At 38.2% G+C, this 22,030-nt stretch overlaps 2 protein-coding genes across 3 annotated transcripts in view; one reads left to right on the forward strand and one right to left on the reverse strand.

Annotated features, from left to right (window-relative positions):
• The window catches only part of LOC124291519 (ankyrin repeat and KH domain-containing protein mask-like), a 139,173-nt gene that overhangs the window by 80,837 nt on the left and 36,306 nt on the right, over nucleotides 1-22,030 (forward strand). The window lies entirely within an intron of this gene.
• Nucleotides 1,712-3,446, reverse strand: LOC124291521. Its single transcript, XM_046728524.1, has 4 exons — nucleotides 3,154-3,446; nucleotides 2,856-2,920; nucleotides 2,038-2,421; nucleotides 1,712-1,817 (listed from the first exon to the last, which is right to left on the reverse strand). Exons 2-4 carry the CDS (start codon nucleotides 2,880-2,882, stop codon nucleotides 1,728-1,730), a joined length of 501 nt encoding a protein of 166 aa, XP_046584480.1. The 5' UTR covers nucleotides 2,883-2,920; nucleotides 3,154-3,446; the 3' UTR covers nucleotides 1,712-1,727.

Genomic DNA, 22,030 nt, shown 5'->3' on the forward strand with positions numbered 1-22,030 from the left:
ACGATTTCTTGAAACTATACACATTGCAAAAAATGGTAGCATTTTCATTTAAATTATCTATTTTAGATCAATCGGCTGCGTATTTTCTAATCAGATACCATATACTATTTGCAAGTTCATAGAGACATTTACGAGATAAGCTATACTTATAGCTAATGATAAAGAATCATTCGCTGTTTAGGAAACCTATCTACAGTCTATTTCAACATTACAGGAAATGGACATACGTATTCAGCAATACTCGATGAAATAAATAAATACATTTGTAATTCATTTCAGTCCCTGTTAGTGATCATAGACTGTATAAATGGGGTGTGAGTATATGTACAGGAAGGACATACATTGTGTCTGGCTGCAGGTGGTCTACTCCTGTGTCTTCATCAGTGATGTTCACCACAATCGCACTACTGTGCTGTTGATGTTCTGTTAGATCATCGAGTTCCTCCTCAAATAGAAACAGACAGAGAAGTCATTCTCAGAAATCAAAGAATGTTTAGAACATTTTGTAAACGTAATTATTCATTCAGCAACATATATCTTGGATAATATGATTATTTAGTGAGTAGTTATTATGTCGCTTTACTACATTGATTGTGTGATTACTCTAAATACCTAATTTACAACTGTGCAAGAACCTGCATAGAAACAGCGCACTCACAAAATAATAGAAGTTGCTATCCATAAGGTTTGTAAGTATTGTAACAAACAGGTAAGAATAATGACACAATCAAAGAATGACACAAGTATTTGTAACGTGATTTTCAGTTTCAGTTTTCTGTTGAACGGGCATGGACTGATTTTGTATTATTTGATCACGTCTGTTATTGAAAACATTTTGTAAACTGACATGAGCCTCACTGGTGAGTATTTCCCGAATTAAATTAATCAAAGATGATATTTGTACTTGTTATAGAAGGGGTTTGAGTACACATTTAACACCTGCAAGTGACGGCGTGTATTGAAGACAATGGTTGGCGTCCCACTGTATATTTCGGGCAGCTCCTCATCTTCGTCGTCGTTGTCCATGACTTGTGAACCCTAACAGGATATGAAAAAAGCCAACGGTTGAAAAGATTACAACTAATAACATTTTTAATCACCAGTATGTGTAAGTCCTTTCCACATATAAAACGTTAATGGTGGAGTGAAATTACATTTCACAGATAACTATCCTAGAACTTTGAAGCCGTCGTAACGTTACAACACATAAAATACACCTGACTTTACACTGTGGTGGCGCTGAAAGAACTACATTCATATAGGCCAAGACTAATTCACTATACCTGTTCATCAGAACAATGTTGATGATTGTTGGTCATCTGATGTTGGTCATCTGAGGTGGGTCCGTTGACATTCTGTGTAAACATACAGCCTGTACATAACTGCCACACTTTCAATGCAAATTACACCAAAGATGGAGTACTGTTATTTGTCAGGACAATTACCATTTTCATCATCATTTATTTACTACATCATCAGTAACTGTTGTCTGTTACATAACAAATACCTGTACTTCATGCCATATGTTAACATGTATGTGTTAACATGGAAAGTAAAGAACTTAAATAGCACCACACTAAGATACTCCTAAAATAGATGCAATAATGATTCTTTCTCATTTTTACAAACTTTATCATTGTCACACAATTACGTCATTACAATTTGCCTAGAATCAACCTATGAAACAATGGATACCAAGCCCCCCCTTTGCTTCATCAAAACAATTATCAGGACAACTGAATATATACCTCTTGCTCATCAGCATTAGGGTGATTGAGTGTCACAAGGATGTGATCAGTAGCAGCTTCGTCGACAGTCTGTGGAAAGAAGGAAATACACATTACGCATAAATGGAGGAAACAGGCAAAAGACTAAACAGCTGACTTATGACATTTATGACAGTTTTTCAGAATCATCAAACAAGTGATGAACACACATGACTCCATGGAACAAACGGGTATATAAATCAGAACTAGTGATGGAAGTGCCCTACTGAATGTTAATATTTACTCATTTCCCTGTCAATACTATATATACCTTTTCACTTTTGTCGTATGTGTGAAGATACACCCTAATTGGGTGAGATTTCCTACTTTTGTAGAATAATTCTACAGTGAAGGGTTCTCCATTAATGGTGTCCTGCAGTTTTGAGCCACTGAAATTAGCCAGATAGACATTGAGATTTGACAGGAGCAAGTCCTGAACTGTATTCTGTCCCTCTGGAAAATACAGCTCGCAAACTTTGTTTTCCAGCTCAGTCAGTGAGAGGTGCTTCTCGGCATCAATGTCATGGGAACCCCCTCCCTTACTTGCAGGTATCAGTTTGAACGAGCCAGTGATTTGGTGTTTCCATCCTAATTTGATCTTCCTTGTTGCTGATTTCGAACCTCTGAAGGTTCCGTTGTCAGCCCTCCATGATGCCTACAAACAAACAGTGAACTTTACATATATGCAAACAAAACTCGATAATAAATTATCAACTTGAAAGTGTCAGTTTTGGGGTATTATGTAATACTTTTTTATGATATTGAATCATACATGGTCAGACATAACTGAAAACAACTAACAACAATGCAAAATAACACATACAAATTGATTGATAGATAAAATTTCAAAACATTACACGTGCATCGTTCGTTCATGCCTTGGTGTCAACATAGACACTTTTGTCGTTATCAAAGTTTCAAAATAACCGAATAACCGAAGAACCAATACTCCAGAAATTCAGAATATGAATAAGAATAGTTATCAGTTAAAAATGAAAAATTGTTACTCGAGTGGTAAAAACATTCCTTACACAGAGTGCATATCATTTACCCCACAACTGGGAACATACTAGGATATACTAGGAATACCTGTCGTCGCCTCTTTGACTGAAACATTTTCACTCGTTGGACAATTGGTGATTCTGGTATAGATTCTGCAGATGAAATAACACATTGAATATGAATGTAAAAATTCATTTGCAACATATACGAAGCTACCTATTTAACTATACCATATTATGTATATCAGTTTCTGTGATATGTTGTGCATATTGTTTACATGTGTACACTTTGAATTCAATTATTTTCGTAAATCGACGTATTTTGAGAAGACATAACGTTAATGCCGTACATTTCAAATTTTAGCCATTTTAAAGGAGGATTTTACCACAGATGAAATCTTTGCAGCGTTGTCTGAGTTTAGCTCTTTCGCCAATGGTTTCGATCCCAAGTGTTTTGAACTCCTCATCCGTCAAGGAAAGAACTTCTGAAGGACCAACCTTGCGTGAAAAAAGTATTGAACAAAATATAATTTAAATATGTCATCTGAAGCTTTTGATGAGGCGGGTGCAAGCTACATGCAGTTAACTACTTTTGTAATAACTAAAAGGAAAAGCTAAGTTTAGTTTCAAATATTTGAAGGGCATTTAGAAGTGGAATGCTCAAGAAAAGCAAGATTTATGGATGCCAACTTCTTTATTGTGAATAACACGACGTTTCGAAGTGTATGCTTACTACATCAGTAGGTGAATGGTAGGGAGTATGAGGGGGATATATACATCTTTATAGTGCCTCATATATATAGACCCTCTCATACTCCCTACCATTCACCTGATGAAGGAGTAAGCATACACTCCGAAACGTCGTGTTATTCACAATAAAGAAGTTGATATCCATAAATGTTGCTTTTCTTAAGTTTAGTTTGTTATGACAGAAGTTAGTTAAACGCATTTGACTATACATCTTGGATAAAGTGACGTGACCACGTCATATCAATACGTTAGTAACAACAGTTTGATATGTATCATACCTAGCATGATTAAAAATACATGCTACAAGACTGACTGACTGACTGAGTTTAGTTTTACGCCGCTTTTAGCAATATTCCAGCAATATCACGGCGGGGGACACCAGAAATTGGCTTAACACATTGTGCCCATGTGGGGAATCGAACCCGGGTCTTCGGCGTGACGAGCCAACGCTTTAACCACTAGGCTACCCCACCGCCCCACATGCTACAAGACATTTCATAGTCAGACATACAGCGTGAAGCTTTTCGTTTGAGAATTGTGACTGCAACAGTACTTTAAAATACGGATTAACCTATCTTTAAACGATGCAATTATGTACAGAATATATGTACACCTCACAGGCTACAGCTACACATTTCCACGTAGGTTTTGAAAAAGCTGATTGGTGACAGCGTGTTAAAATATCTTTTCTAGTGTGTATCCTTTTCGTTTCCATTTTAATGACTTGAAACCCGTTAGATATATGGAATTATTTACCTGTATTGGTTATGTTCATAATTTGGTGAGCTAATGTTGCAACGATTTAAATCTTATGAGAGCAAAACGTGGCACTCACTGGGATGCAGACAAACAAACCCTCCAACATATCTACAAAACATTTAGGCTGTGCACACAGGGGTGCGCTTCTCCCGTCCTCCATTCTAATGATCGATAATGATAAACTAAACTCGCTATATTACAAAGCCCTCAAAATAGCCACAAAGACTGGTACCTCTAAATACATCCCCTGACCTCACCCACCTACATATCCAATTAAACAACATTATACAACACATACATTAGACTGTGCAGAACAGGACCTCCTTAAATCCCACCCGCCCGGCCCTTTCTACGATGCTAAATTCCTTAACATGTCCTATCCCTGAACCACATCATTTTCAATTCCACCCTGCCCCTTATACGATGCTAAATTCCTTAATGAAGCAAGTGTAGATTTCACTAGGCTCTGAATATTCCATTTCACTGGGACTCCTTTTCAGTTTAATTGAATTTTTTTAATTAATTTTATATATATTCAGAAACTGAACGTGAGTCTACACATAAATTACCACCACATTAATTTTATAAACATCATTCATTTTTCATATCAGATCGGGATACAAATTCTATGCGCGGATGTGATATTCGACGTTTGCGAGTTATAAACAACCATTACAGCTACACATTACAGTATAACCTCAATTATTCAGAGGGGGCGGTGGGGTAGCCTATTGGTTAAAGCGTTGGCTCGTCACGCCGAAGGTCCGGGTTCGATTCCCCACATGGGCACAATGTGTTAAGCCCATTTCTGGTGTCCCCCGCCGTGATATTGCTGGAATATTGCTAAAAGCGGCGTAAAATTAAACTCAGTCAGTCAATTATCCAGACTCTCTCTCAATGCCAAGGTCACTCAACGCACGTTTCACAACCTCACCATAAATACTGTACCCTGCCTGGGAAGCCAAACATTTAGCCTGAAGTTTAACCTTTTTTTATTTAGCAGGCTCCTTATCTTTTTATCAGCAACAGCTGAACTGTTCTTGGTATATAATAAGCCTCAATATACTTTACACAGTTTACCATAAATAAATTATACGCTAACTTGGGCTGGTTTATTTCTCCTGGGCCGACTTCCCCGCCCTGTTACGTCCAACTTCACTGTTGCCCGTGTAAACTTATAATTATTTTCAATCTATAAACTATCCGCTCTGAATACCTACTTTTATTTTCATATATATGGATATTCTATTTTTGATTCTTAACTGTGTGTTTTCTATTTCTTTGTGTATTGTTTTAAACACACTCCTATCAATAGGAGCGTTTCGCATGTTGCTGGTGGTTTAGGTTATAGTGCGTTATTCCTCTATTAATAATTATAATTCCATTTTTGTCACACATATCTACACCGTAGATAAAATTAGCACCATTTGAACTTGAAAGATGGGATATGGGGAGTAGTGAAGGTGCTGATTGTTTGGGGTCCTGTGGTGTTATCTCATGTCTTTATAGTCGTGCTTATGGCAAATGTGTCAATTTATCCCAGTAGAAAAAATGATCCATAAAATACCTAAACATATTTGCTCATGTAACAGTAATGTGTTTTATCCCGTTAACAGACCTTTTAAAAGTAAACGAACACATTTCGTGCCTGCAGTTGTAGTTGGGTTATTGTTTGGACAATTAACTTAATGCGAGGTAATGCGTTATTTACAAAAATACCATTGAATTTTGAAAGCATGTGTAATTTGTGGTGTCTGCACACGGAGCAGACCTTTAGGTTTGAAACTATGCACATGAAACAGACCTTGTTTCTCCTTTGATGTTCACCGATCTGGTCTTGTAATTAATTGGTGTTTATTTAGTGGCTTAATGATGAGGTTTCTTAACTGACTAATTAACTCAGTGACTACTGATCATAACTACATTGAACTGTGTTCAAAATGTCACTTGTCACCTACATTGAACCGTGTTCAAAATGACTCATGTCATTTAATCATAATAATATGACAAGTGTTCACTGGAATACTACTTAAGGGAATGGTAATTTAGCAATGGCATCATTCCCAGCAATGGCAGAGGTCCAGCTAGGTCACACGTTTATACCAACTGCTAGAGGCGGTAGGTATTGATGTGTCAAAAGTCAATACAAATGTACACTGAATGAAGATTGAAACAATATGCAGCAGGAGGCAGGACGCAGGACGCTATGAGTATGTAAATAAATGTATAAAACATATATAACTGATTTCTTTTTGTATGTACCAGTCTATAAGCAAGGTAGACTGATAGACCTAACGAGCTGATCACTCAGGCATATAATCTGGATTATCCTGATTAGTAGAGAAGAAACAACATCATTTAAACTGGCTGTAGACGACTTGTGAAATGCACATGAAGCAGACCTGATTTCCTCGCAAAGGTGAAAGGTCTACTTCATGTGCATAAACCGTAATTTGTTTCTATACGTTGGTTGGTTGTAGTTTAACGCCGCACTCAGCAGTATTCCAGCTATATGGCGGCGATGTGTAGATAATCGAGTTTTGACCAGATAATCCAGTAATCAACAGCAGGAGCATCGATCTACGCAATTGGGAACCGATGACACGTGTCTGCCAAGTGAAGGAGTCTGACCACCCGATCCCGTTAGTCGCCTTTTATGACAATCATGGGTTACTGAAGATCATTTCTACACTGGATATTCACGGGTTCAAACACATACGTACAACAATAGTAAAGACTTGTTTAACCTCACCTTGTTGGCAATAAAGTCGGTGGTCAAATAACTTAGGTTCAGATCTTTCAAAATCTCTTCCATTTTGCAAATGGCGACAAAGCCTCGATTTGGATTAAGTCATCTGCAGACAAGATGTAATGCGGAATTATGGGAAATATCGCTTTCTCGCTCTATCGCTTTCTCGCTCTATCGCTTTCTCGCTCTATCGCTTTCTCGCTCTATCGCTTTCTCGCTCTATCGCTCTATCGCTTTCTCGCTCTATCGCTTTCTCGCTTTCTCGCTCTATCGCTTTCTCGCTCTATCGCTCTATCGCTTTCTCGCTCTATCGCTTTCTCGCTCTATCGCTTTCTCGCTTTCTCGCTCTATCGCTTTCTCGCTCTATCGCTTTCTCGCTCTATCGCTTTCTCGCCTTGGTATATCGCTTTCTATCTTTCTTCTTTTATTCTGTGGAGGCGACGTTTCGACATAGATTCTAATGTCGTTGTCAAGCAAGTGATACATGAGTAACAAATTGAGAGAATATATTCATGAGTTTTTATTACAGTAGATAGGGAATGAGTTGTTTATATATTAAATGAGGTTGATGTACAACGCTTGTAGAAGAGATTGAGTAAGTTGATTGGAAGCCAGAAGGGTGATATACAAGGTCTGAATTAGAATTTATAGGAGGCCAGGTGGATGTATATACAAAAGATGGGTTTGATGTACATAGTTGAATTGAAACAGATAATGTACACAAGAAATATTATTGATTACTTTATCAAGTGATGGTAGGCATTGGGAATGTACTATCCGTCATCTCTGTTGAGAGCGGATCGTATCTTCTTGATGTGTACTGCTTCCAAAAGTTTCCGAATTTTCTCGTCTGACTGGTTCTTTTCTATGGTTTTCTTTGAATTATGATGTTGTGTGAGAAATGTGTCGGAAGTGCCAGATGAACGGGAGGGACCTATGACAAATAAAGCGTTGTGACGAGTATATTTTCATGGCGATTTCCTCCATGAGTGGCCAGCACTAAGACAATCAACCACATCCAAACCATCATCCTAAAATAAAATCACTGAGTGAGTGTGTGAATTGAAATATATGTCGCCTAAGAGCAATATTCATGTTTTAGGTTCATTGTTGATGGTTTTGTGACGCTATATTGTACGCCATCAGTTCAATTCCAACTTAATGGAATGGTGAGTTACACTTACATTTCAAACAAATTGGAGCTTGCGTTTCTTTTGCAGCTCAGTTTATTACATATACATCACATTCAGAGAGTTTTGAAGTATGTGACACTATAAATGATCCGTATGTAGACAATTCAAAAATAATTATCAGTTCTCGCTGTTTGGTTATAGGTGGAGGAATTAGAAATGAGGCATGGGAACTTAACCGTTTATGTTTATGTCACTTTATTGTATTTCAGGGTGATCAAAATACAGCTGTAGTTTCTTTGAATTAATAAAGACGATGAAATTTATTAACTGAAGAACTTAACCTACATGAACCCAATTCGCTCCTACCCAAAGAAAGAGGAGATGCACGTGACAGTAAAGCACCTCGGTACCTCAATGTAGTAACAGAACCATTCCACAGTCAATGGTGTAGTCAAAGCAAATAAAAGGATGCGGTCAAACCTTCGTCTAATCAAAGCTGAAAATAGTACGCAGTTAAACGCTGGTCTATCCATATATAGTGAACTTCTTTAGATGGCATTTAGAAGTTGGTGTGCTTATCAACGGGGAAAGTTATATGGATATACAACTCCTTTATTATAATGTAAGCGACATTTTGGTCCGCCAATTTCAAACCTGTTCTGCTATCAAAACCCATCTTTTCCGCCATGTTTTCTTCTGACAAAAGTTAGATAATATGTTATACCAACAACTGGTTTTCTACAATATATTGTTACCCTCCGCCGCCATTTTGACTGTATGTAATAATTGATGTGTGTGATATGTACTCTTATACCACCATTGGTGGTCTATTGAGAATAAAAGTAAAGTAAAGGCTACAGCTGGACGTGGTCGCATAGGTTTTGAAAAAGTGATTGGTTACGCGTGTATCCAATTCACCTTTCGTAACATTTTCGTTTCCAGAGGAGGACTTGAAACTCGTTCAATACATGGAACTATCTACCTGTATCATCTTGTTTATAATTTGGTCAGCTCATGTCAAAACGATTCAAATCGAATGAGAGCAATAGGTGACATTCACTGGGATGCAGTCAAATGAGAAAAGGGCGTCAAATCTGCCTGATTTTACGATATATAAATGAACAGATTCAAGAATCTGCATATTTACAGGTGCAGTTGCATGAGCATTTCCGAATAGTACTGAGTCTAATGTATATCCTTTTGGTAAAAGTACATGTTATTTCGAGTTACAGTATATGTTGGACAAGTAAAGAAAAAGTGAAAACTATCCTCATTTTGCTAGTCCACATGAGCATATCGGACTTTCTAAAATGTATCTTTCATATTTGTGAGCATTGAGGTCACTGCAGCCAAATAAACCCCCCTACACATCTACAAAACATTTATCATGTACACACTGGAGTGAGTGGTTCCCGTCCTTCTATCCCCAACTAAACTCCTTACAATATATAAAAAATGCCATAGGTGCAAAGACTAGTACCTACTAGATAACAGTTACTAGAAGAAACCAAATTACTCAATAACTACCAGACTGGGTCTGAAAACAAAATATCAAAACACCAAACAAAAATGGGCACCCTTAAATTCAGAATAAACCCTTTAAAACATCCCTATCCAGCCACACATTACAGTGTAAACTCGATTATCCAGACTAACTCACAATGTCAAGGCCACACACCGCACGTTTTACAACCAAAACATAAACACCGTACTCTGCCTCCCCAGCCCTACTTTTTAACATTTAACCCCTTTTCATCTATTTAGTAGACTCCTTATTAGCTTATCAGCAACAGTTGAACTGTTCTGCACAATAAGTCACAATATACTTTACACTTCTTACTTAGTAGAACTTATACGCAATCAAGTTCCCAACCCTCTTACGTCCAACTTCTCAACTCCCCATCTAAACTAAATTATCTTCAATATGCAGGTGTTTTATGATATAGTGCTTTATTCCCCAAGTAATAATTATATTACGTTTTTGTTAAACACACCTATCACGTCGGTCGATGACTTGTGGCACTGCCTCAAGTAGATAGTTGGGATATGGGGACAGACAGACATATAAGTATGTAGACAAGCCATTCTAGTAGAAGTATGGGAGACGATGGCACATACATTTAGAACAATACCTTTTTCACATAATAGTGGAAATATATATGTGTGAAATAGGCACACATAAAAAGACCAGATGAAAGGCACAGGGTGTATGAAATTCCATCACTGATACAATAAAGCCCGACGGGGAGTTCGTTTGGTTGGTTTGTTGTTTAACACCGGACTGAAACACGATGTTACGGAGTATATTCTTATCCTTCATCAGGTAAATGAAGAGACTAGAAACCAGGAAAGAAAGCTAAAGACGTACATTTGAAACAACAGTGCTAAGATAACAAGGGAAGCCAGTACTTAATTAACGCTAAATTGGTAGGGTGGATGGACAAATGGAAGCCAGGATTGTTAATCCCGGCATGAATAATGAGATAACAATGGTAGCATTTAACAAGGGAAATGACAATAAAGAAATGCAAGCCAGGAATTAATCCAAGCCTAATTAGTGATTAGTGATAAATTAAATGATTGTTATCCTTTTTACAGACTTTTTAAGAGCGCTCATTTATTTCAACGAAAACACACTCGGTTTCTGGTGTTATTGTTGGATTATTGTTTGGACAAGTCAAAGGATTAATTACAAAAATGCCACAGAATTCGAAAGCATGTTCATTTTGTTTCTATACGATTAAACCAAATGACAATAAAGCCTCCTGTTGGATTAAATCATGTGCAGACAGGGCAGAATTATGTGAAATATCGCTTTCTCGCTTTCTCGCTCTATCGCTTTCTCGCTCTATCGCTTTCTCGCTCTATCGCTTTCTCGCTCTATCGCTTTCTCGCTCTATCGCTTTCTCGCTCTATCGCTTTCTCGCTCTATCGCTTTCTCGCTCTCGCTTTCTCGCTCTATCGCTTTCTCGCTTTATCGCTTTCTCGCTCTATCGCTTTCTCGCTTTATCGCTTTCTCGCTCTATCGCTTTATCGCTTTCTCGCTTTATCGCTTTCTCGCCTTGGTATATCGCTTTCTCGCTCTATCGCTTTCTCGCTCTATCGCTTTCTCGCCTTGGTATATCGCTTTCTCGCTCTATCGCTCTATCGCTTTCTCGCTCTATCGCTTTCTCGCTTTCTCGCGTAATGGTATCGCTTTCTGTCGTGGTATCGCTTTCTCGTCTCGTGCTATCGCTTTCTCGTCTCGTGTTATCGCTTTCTCGTCTCGCGTTATCGCTTTCTCGTCTCGCGCTATCGCTTTCTCGTCTCGTGCTATCGCTTTCTCGTCTCGTGCTATCGCTTTCTCGAATCTCTCTTAGCGCTAAGATAGAAAGGTCATACCCCTAACATTAACTTATGACTATCTTAGCGCCAAGAGAGATTCGAAAATCTAGGTTTGCAGCTTCATGGAGTTTGAACTGTTTACTTGATATGGGTTTTAAGTTTCTTATGAGTTATTAAAAGAGACTGAAGCTACTTCCAAGTTTTATTCTCAGTTTTTCAGTTACTTTAGTTTTGATTTCATATGAACTATACATTCATTTGGGAAATGACTTCAAATTCCAGGAGAAAACAACGATTGCAATAGTATTGCAACAGTTGATCGTAATAAAGCATGGCTATCGCAATACTTGTATCCCTCAATACTGACCCCTACTAAATGCACGACGTTACACATGCTATACTCAAAAGCATTATAGTATCCTTACCACATTGAATTAAATCAAATACTTATTCAATGTCAGAAATATATGTTTATCAGTTTGATGTGCAAACATTATGAAATTTCACCACGATCATATGAAATGTTAAGTATGAATGAATTAATGAATACTCTCTATTTTCGCCATTCATTCGGAGAGTACATGTGAGGTCGTTATGTCACATTACTTGTGATTAGCAATGACAATAGATGCATGTGGCAAGCAAACAATTTTCAGAAAGGAATATATATATATATATGAAGAACTGTATTTACCTGCTCAGACATCATTTCAGAAGAAAGATGATATACATGTTAAGTTGCATGAGCTGACATCTTTAGCCACTATACTTTATGAATGTCGCCCATTTGTCTAGTGTGGCATCATAGACCACATGTGTAATGGCACCGAGATATGTGATGAACGTAGCTTCATCACTATCAGTGTTCTCGACGCTAATGTAGGTGTCAAGGCTTAGGTTATCAAACGAAGGCTAACTAAGCACGTTTCTGTGTTCGATTAGGCTTTCACAATGTACTCACATTCATGGTGACAGCATACATTGTACAGAGAGTTGGAGCGTGACATTTCACTATTAAAGTAAACAAGTTCAACATAATGGCACTCTCGACACCATTCTATTCAACAATATATAGACCCATGATGGCCTGCTGATGTGGCGTTAGACTATAATCACTATGTGAATCCTTCCAAATAGTTGGGTGGAATTTATACATCTGTGGTACAACATGTGGTTTACTCCGCTCGATGCCTTATACAGAGCGATTTAATATGTTCAATGATAATATGTAATGTCAAACAAAAGTACTGGATACTGTACACTTCTGCTTACATATGAATTGCTATGAAATAGTCAAGGTAAGGCGTGTTGGCAGAAAAAAGTTAACATAACAGTTCTTACACCCGCGTTAAAGCTCAGCAAGAACAGACCTGATATTGAGAAAATAAACGGAAATGAAAGTGGCAAGCAGAACGTAAGTACTGTAGGAAATAGAAAAAAACCCTGTTTTTAGGCTGTTACTCTGTATACTTAAAATTTACACAACTGCAAATAGCATATGTGGAAATAACCCACATCGGCCTAACTGGGCGTTCAGAGGGATGCGTAATATTATATCTAGAAAGGCATGTTTACTCGCAAAAATCAGGTAAAACTTAACGCTGCTGAAAACGATAGATCACACTACAGATGGCAATTAGGTCGCTCAGCCAGGTATGACGACGAACCGTCGACTCACCTGGCATGAAATGCATGTGCTGCCTACGGACTCAAGGGGTCATGTCAAAGATATTTTATGCTTTCTCATGTGTGTTGAATATATCTCATCTATTGATGAACATCTTTCGTGTCTTTCTTTCATAAAGTTTATGTTGAGACATGTAAGACATGTTTATGTTAAGACAAGAGTATGATACCCATGGAAAAGCTTAAATGAGCCATCGTTATTAAATGTCGCAAAATATAAAGGTGGCATGACCACCCGATGATCGACAGGACTGGATATTATTTGTAAATTGTTATGACATGCTGCTTGCTTCCTTGCTTCCCCAGTTTTTCCCCTAAAGGATAATCTTATCTCAGTTGATATCTCTATCCTCAGATCGACCCCAACCACCGTCTGTGACACCCGTCCTGACGCACCGTTTGAGACGACCCCTCCTACCTCTTTCTGTTTAGCATGATAGTGAGACTCCATGACAGCTACATAGGTTCAGTATTAAAGTTTTTATTGTTTACATCAGCTATCGTTTATGAAGAAGATAAGTATAATTTCAGAGTGGGCATTTAAGAGGCGTTCTTTGTAATACAATATCATGGCGCTCTAATTTGCATAAAGTCATGGTCTGCACCAGTAAGTAGCTTTGTACTTTGACTTTGCTCATTTCCACTAATCTCTCCTCAGTAAAGTCCTTTTTCTACGTTTCAAGTCTCCCTACCATCGAGACTGTAGTTTAACAAATATTTCACACTTTCACATATTCACTACATAAATGGTAGATATAAGTGCGAAGAAACATGTCTTTTTTCTATTTCCGACAGTACTTTTAGAACGTTCTCTTCCCACAGAGGTTACTTGTTATATATTCCTAATAAATGGTAGGTAGATGAGACATGTAACCTCTGTGGAAAGAGAATGAACTAAGAACTGAATTATGTCTCTATGTAGACATGATGCGTTTCCAACGCACTTCCTTGAGGACGAATATTGTATATCTGGCTAAATATATCCCATACAGATAGATCATAATACGAAATTAACATAACAAAGGGCTTTATGTAAGAAAATGCAGTGAAAATGACTCAGAAATATTACATGCTGCTATATGTGACTGCATGAGTGAGTGAGTTAATATTTAACGTCACATCGGCAATATTTCAGCCATATTGTGACGACAAAAAGTTATGTAATAAGAATAAACATATGTTTGCTGATTTAAAAACCTGCCAGCGAAGGACAGTATAACGACTAGAATATCACAATTGAATTAAAACTAGTTTGAGTTCAGTGTAAAATGTTAAATCATTTCAAAACAGCACAATATAAAAACGGGCTATAGATCGCCAACAACTGAAGGTAGATCACCATACCAGGGATCATGGGGACTTACATTACTTTTGCTACCTGCATGAGCCATATCTGGATTTACACCATCCCTTCAGCCGCTGGCGATGGAAGGGAATTTAGCCATAATTTAAAATAACAAATATTCTACGCTTAAAACGCATGGTTGAACTAAATTGACTTTGGAAGTTTTGGGACTTACGTATCCTCTCAGGAGGACAATCTTTTACGATACTTTAACCCCCTTTGAGGATACAGCCACTCACAATCGCAGCTTGCTAATTTATTCTACCATTGATAATAAATGACATTTATCTATGTACAAAACATATTGTTCAAAATTTATGTAATAATTCAATTTCTTTTAAAAATGCGATAATTAAATGAGAATGTACATTACAAAAAAGATCCTTCATTGTTTTGACACTGAAATATTTATCCCTTGTGATGGAAAAATCAATACAGTCAAGACGGACATGCTTGACTGTGATTCTCTCATCACAAGGGATGCAAAATGGAGGATCCTCACCTTTAAGTAAATACTCATGAGTGTATCGAGAATGGCCAATACGGCATCGTCGTAGAATGACCTCTTCAAATCTGGACCGACAACCCAAGTAGGTGTAACCGATAGATGGTTTTATTGCATGTAATTTATTGATACCTACTTGGGTGTCCCACTTCTTCTGCATAAGATCCCGGATGTAACTTCTTATAACTGGTTTATAATCACTATAAGGTATTTGAAGTGGTGTCACAGATTTGTTGAGAGCAGACTTTGCAGCAGAGTCAGCCACTGTGTTACCAGTGATTCCAACATGGCTGGGTAACCAACAAAAGACAATGTCGCATTGGCCAGTAGCAAGATTATTATGTAGTTCTATTATGTCAAGTAAAACAGGATGCTGACACGAATTGTTTTTAATTGCTTGAAGACAAGAAAACGAGTCCGAAAAAATAATAAAGTCCTTATGTTTAGACTGTTTGATATATCTGAGGGCAGTTAAAATGGCCTTTGATTCGGCTGTAAATATGCAAGCGTGATCTGGTAATCTAGTTGATAATGTTTTGGATCCAATGACAGTGACACAAGCAACTGCACCACCATCCTTGGATCCATCTGTAAATATAGATTTATGTGTATTATATGTACTTCTTAATTGATTATATTCTTGTTTATACTGTAACTGATTTGTTTCTGATTTCTTGAGTTTGGTTAATGTCAGGTCAACTCTTGGCTGGACCAACTGCCAAGGTGGAGAAGAAAGCAGGCGGAAAGGACATACGTTAGTGAGTGCAATACTAGCAGCTGAAATAAAAGGTTGAATTCGTATTCCCAGAGGGGGAATTAGCGATGACTTTTTACCGTAAAAATCTTCATACAGAGGATTAAACACACAATTGTAAGCAGGGTTAGACTTATTAGCATATAACTTGGTTATGTACTGTAACGACAGTTTAATTCGGCCTTGTTTTAGGGAAGGCTCGTCAGCTTCAACGTAAAGACTGTCAATAGGTGAAGTTCGGAAAGATCCAAGACATAATCTTAGACCTTGATGGTGAATAGAATCAAGCACTTTGAGATTATTTTTACAAGCTCCACCATAGACGATGGAACCATAATCAAGCTTGGAACGGATCAGCGATCTATACAAGTGTAGGAGGGTTGACTGATCACCTCCCCCCCCTTAGAGTTAGAGACAACTTTCAAGAGATCCAAAGCTTTCAGACATTTTGTTTTAAGATATTTGATATGAGGTAGAAATGTAAGATGATGGTCAAATATGATACCTAAGAATTTAGCTTCCTTAACTACTTTAATGGGAGTACCCGATAAATGTAAGTCTGGGTCTTTATGTGGTTTATACTTACGACAGAAATGGATGCAGTTAGTTTTAGACTTAGAAAACTTAAAGCCATTTTGTTCGGACCAATCATTGATTTTATTGAGACAGACTTGCAACTGTCTCTTAATTGTGCGCATATTTTTACCTCGACATGAAACATTAAAATCATCGACAAATAACGACCCATCAATAGAGTCGTTTTAAAACTTTAGATAAGCTGTTGATTTTTATACTAAACAACGTTACCGACAATATGCTGCCTTGTGGTACACCCTGATCTTGATCGTAAAATTCAGACAAGGTGGATCCCACTCGAACCTGGAAATGCCTGTCAAAAACTGTGATATGAAATTTGGCAAACGGCCTCTCAAACCCATGTTATGTAGATCTGTTAAAATTCCATGTTTCCAGGTGGTATCATAAGCTTTTCTAAGTCAAAAAAATATATAGATGCGGTGTGTTGTTTATTAATAAAACCATTCTTCACAAAAGTTTCCAGTCTAACCAAATGGTCAATGGTACTTCTGTTTTTCCGAAACCCACATTGGATATCGGTAATCAGTTCATTTGTTTCTAAGTACCATATTAGTCTGTTATTGACCATTCGTTCCATGGTCTTACAAACACAACTAGTAAGCGATATTGGCCTATAGTTTGAAGGATCAGTGTGATCGCGGCCAGGTTTCGGTATAGGAATGACGACAGCATTACGCCATGATGAAGGAAAATTTCCCCGCTGTCCAGATGTAATCGAATATATTTAATAAAGTTTCTAAACAGGAATCCGGTAAATGTTTAAGTAACTGATAATGAATATTATCAGAACCTGTAGCAGTATCATGAGCCTGCCCCAAGGCAGTATGCAGCTCATGAATGGAGAAAACCTCATTATAGTCCTCCCCATTATCTGAAGCAAAATTGAGTTTCTTTTTTTCTGCGTGTTCTTTAGTTTTTTTAAATTTCGGTGTAAAATTTGATGAAGATGAATGTTGAGCTAACGTTTCTCCCAATTTGTTTGCTATATCAGATGCACTGGTTAAGAGTGTGTCACCATCCTTCAGATGATGAACACCAGATCTTGAACCTTTACCTTTTATCCTTTGCACCATATTCCAAACTTTGGACATAGGTGTTCGAGAATTAAGTTTGGACACATAGTCCCGCCAAGACTGCCGTTTGGTTTGTTTGAAGGTATGACGTGCCTTCGCATTAAGTATTTTGAATTTATTCAAGTTATGGACAGTTGGGTGATGGCGAAAATATTTCTCTGCCTTTTTCCTCGCTCTTCTAGCATGTTTACAATCTGAACTAAACCATGGTTTCCGCACATGTGGACTCGTAGAGGACTTTGGTATACAATGATCAGCTATATCATTTAAAGCGTCAGAAAATACCTGAATAGGATCAGCTACATCACTGAAAAATGAGTTTTCAGTTTTGATTTACACATAGTTTCATACAAGGACCAGTTAGCCTTTGAAAAATTCCATCTTGTGTAAGATGGAGAATCAGCTGGGTTTATTTCTGAAAGTATAGTAGGAAGTGGTCACTTCCACAAAGGTCATTATGGACTGACCAATCAAATTCATTGAGAAGGTTAGAGTCAGCCAGAGCCAAGTCCAAAGAAGAGTAAGTGCCGGTTGTAGGATGGAGGTAAGTGTGAGAATCATCATTATATATACACAGATCATTATCTGAGAGGAAATCTTCTATTAGTTTACCTTTAGTGTTAGTGTTTGTACTACCCCAGATCGGGTTATGACCATTTAGGTCACCCACAATAACACAGGGTTTCGGAAGTTGATTATAGAGCGATTGGAGATCAGCAAGATGAAGTGCTGACGAAGGCGGAATATATAGCGAGCATAATGTAAAAGCCACGTGAAAAGTAATCCGCACTGCAACGGCTTGAAGATTAGTTTTAAGTGTTAAAGGACTATGGATAATACCCTGCTTAACAAGGATTGAAGATCCTCCAGTGGCCCTGTCACCAGGAGGAGAAAAAGAATGATATCCAATGAACTGACGTAAATTAAAATTGTCCACCTGCTTCAGGTAGGTTTCTGTAAGCAGAAAGCTGATGGTTGTAAATCCTGAATCAATAGCTGTAATTCATTGAAGTTGGTCTTTAGTCCTCTACAATTCCATTGGACAATACGTGAAGAAACTATGTCTTTGGTGGGTTGATTGGGGATCTACCCCTTGTCTTTTTTTTGGGCGACAAGCTATGAGCCCTGTACTGGATGTTTTCAGAGACATCCATGTCTTCGAGAGATCCAAACTTATTGTAAATTTGGATTTTGTCTTCTGTCCCTTTTGAGGCTCTGCCACTATGGTTTTTTTTTGACGATTCGTTTACTGGTTTGTTTTTCTGTTTCGACACTTGCTTCCCATTAATTCCAGATGGACGTTTGGAAGTAGACTGTGATGATGATTGTTCCTGGGAAGATGGCCGAGATTCAACTTCTGCTCTAGCAGTTGTTGTGGATGTTGATACAACGGTTTGTGTTGACTGGTCAGGAGAGTAGAGCTTTGGTGCATCAGAGTCAACCCATGTCAAATTAGTTTGGCATTGTGTTGACGAAGTGGACACAGTAGAAGTTACATGTTGATGTGTTCCGGATCTTGTAACTGAAGCATAGGACTCATTTGGTTCTGGTGTCTGAACAACAAGTTTTTGGGCATCAGCAAAACTAAGATTCCTTGTGAATTTAATTTTATTAATTGCCATTTGTTGTTTCCAGATTGGACATTCTTTTGAAAAAGATGAATGAGTACCAGAGCAGTTAGTGCATTGTTTAAAGTTGTTATCACAATCTTCAGTAACATGGTTTTTTTGGCTGCAGTGAGCGCATGTAATAGAATTTGTGCAGTTGTTTACACCATGACCATACTTTTGACATTTGAAACATCTCAATGGGTTGGGAATATAAATATCAACTTTGAGATGACAATACCCTGCTTTAATTGATTTTGGAGCAGTTGGATAAGAAAAATGGAATAGGTAAGTGTTTGTTGGTTTAGTCTCAGAGTTTTTCCGTGTTGTGAATCGTTTCACAAATGTCACCCTTGTTCTTTCATTTCAGAGACTATGTCCAATTCACTCATATCTGCAAATAGTTGATCCCGGTCTCTGACGATTCCTTTGCTTGTGTTCAAAGTTCTATGTGGAGATACCGAAACCGGTATTCCAACAAACAGCTGAGTTGACATCAAATTTGTTGATTGCGGTTTCCTGCTTCATTCGATGAGCAAAGAGCCTGAGCGCAATCGTTTGATATTGCGGACCTCACCTGCAATACCATGTACACCCTTTGACACTGCAAAAGGGTTTAATTTTAAAGGAGATTTGTCAAGAGTCTCGAGAACTAAAAATCGTGGCCAATATTCAATTGAGGTAGACGGTCGTTGGTCGTCATCATCACTGTCCAATTGACGTTTGTTTCGTTTTTGTGGGTTTTGGTAGTCCATAGTAAGCGTAGAAGGTTCATCATCCGAGCTCCCCACCCGTCATGGAGTATCATGAAGACAATGCTAAAAACAAGTGGATATCCGACTTGCAGCTCCAAGGATACTCAGATGATATACTCCAGCAGAAAAACTAAAAGTTTAATTATTCCACTGAATTGGCCCATGAGCCACCGCCTTCTGGGCATACGACTCTAGGCAAAAAGTAACAATCGTTCTCATTTAAAGTCAATTCAAAATTTGTGAAATCTTTTTGTTTACCAAAGCCCAAAACAGGATCATTTAAATAAATCAAATTTGTGCAATAGAAAATAGAATGCACAGAGCTTGGCATGACCAGCCGATTGGTTGAACCGGGCCCATTCAACCTCCCGTCTAGGTGAAGTAAGGGCCGAAGTGGTGTGTTGGGCAAAAGGAACACTGTTCCTGGCTCCAGTGTCCCCGTCCTCCACCCACACAGGGGCGCAACCCACGGCAAACAGGTTGGTGGACCATATATCCCCCCGGGTCCACAACGGGGGGTTGAAGGGCGCTTAGCGTGACCCAGCACCCACCACGAGGAGGTGGCCCTTCATGGGTGCCTGTGACTGTATGAAATTGTGCATTTCCAAATATTATTTCAAGTTTAAAGTAAGCCTTGGAATTGTTTGCCCAAAGGCGACATAACGTATGGAAAGTTATAGTGGCTTAACATGAAGTATTTCCATGCATTCACAATAGTGCTTGAACATAACGGAATAAATGCATAATAGATGTAAAGTTTTTACAGAGCTGCAAGTAATAGACATGGTTATACCTAAGTTGGTTTAATACGGTTTGAAAGTGACAGGATTGCAAAACCATAAGGAAATGAATTTGGGAAGGTTTATCTGTCATACACCTTGTGCGTTGAGTTTAAATATGGGACTTACATTACTTTATACGTCATGTTATTGACAGTACAACCTGATATCAAAATCCAGGGCTAAATGAATGTATCATTACTCAAATGGTATAAAGACTTATGACATATTACTTTAAGAAAGTGTGCTAGTTCTATTTTTTCGGCAACTCGTGTGTCTTGCTAAAAATGTGCTCAACGATTCATACCAATATATAGTATTGCCAGAAATTATTGAGAAAGTTGTTTCGGCAAATTTCTAATTCATGTACATACACTATACCAAAAAAGAAACGCATAGGCGTTTTGTATTTTTAAAAATCTATTACCTATTTTGTTCAAACAATCGTCAAAATATGTAACAAAAGTGTTGATAACATGATTTTACACAATTGCACAAGTGAAATGTCGACTTTACCTGAAAATCTGTGAATTTAGAAGGAGTTTCAAGGTCAAATCACTACGCCTAGTCTTGACGCTGCGAAACGGAACATCGCCATTGAAAGAATGCACGTTGGAGATATGGAGCACGATATGCCTGCTTGTAGCTCGTTACACCCAAACAGGTATAACAAATTACAGGCAGACCTAGAGTCACCAATGCAGCCCAAGATCGGTAGGGGCGGTGGGGTAGCCTAGTGGTTGGCTCGTCACGCCGAAGACCCGGGTTCGAATCCCCACATGGGTACAATGTGTGAAGCCCATTTCTGGTGTCCCCCGCCGTGATGTTGCTGGAAAATTGCTGAAAGCGGCGTAAAACCAAACTCAGTCAGTCAGCCAAGATCGGTACGTCCGGGTACAACATTTGCGTGGTCGTACTGCAACGTGTGAGAGCACAGCAGCCAGGGTGTCTGGACTTTGGAAGATATCCGGTCAAACTGTACAGGAAAGGCTGAGAGATATTGGACTGAGAGCCAGAAGACCGTTCTACGTCGTCACCATCGCGCTCAACGTCTCCGTTATATGAAATTATCCACTTGCTTGTATAGACATTAGCTTCTTCTAAATTTATGTAAAAATTCATTTCTTAATGTCTTTTTGTGGATGAGTTATACATGTTTGAAAATACTACATTTTCGCAACAGATTTTTGGGTTATGCGTTTCTTTTTTAGAATGGTATGTATATACTACAGAAGGCAAGCGCTGACCACCTAAACTGACGTGAAAGTACACACCTGATGCTTTGATAAAATGTTTTCCTAAAAACAGCATAATGTTTAGAAAAGTGTTTTGATTGTGACTCACAAGTCACAAATATTGTGTACGTGTTGCAATAACACCATAGATACCGTACCCAATTGGAACATTTCTAGCCTAAAAACACCAGGTGTGTACTTTGTATAGTTGT

The sequence above is a fragment of the Haliotis rubra genome, unplaced genomic scaffold (assembly GCF_003918875.1).
Source record: "Haliotis rubra isolate DU_JTF1 unplaced genomic scaffold, ASM391887v1 Scf494, whole genome shotgun sequence".
Classification (NCBI taxonomy): Eukaryota; Metazoa; Mollusca; class Gastropoda; order Lepetellida; family Haliotidae; genus Haliotis; species Haliotis rubra.

Bases quoted from the DNA above. Each gene is read 5' to 3' on its own strand.
- LOC124291521 (XM_046728524.1), bottom strand. From the start codon at position 2,882: ATGTTTCAGTCAAAGAGGCGACGACAG. The intron at 2,422-2,855 runs GTATTCCTAGTA...GTTTGTTTGTAG, and splicing joins AGTCAAAGAGGCGACGACAG to GCATCATGGAGGGCTGACAA. The intron at 1,818-2,037 runs GTATATATAGTA...TTCTTTCCACAG, and splicing joins CATACGACAAAAGTGAAAAG to ACTGTCGACGAAGCTGCTAC.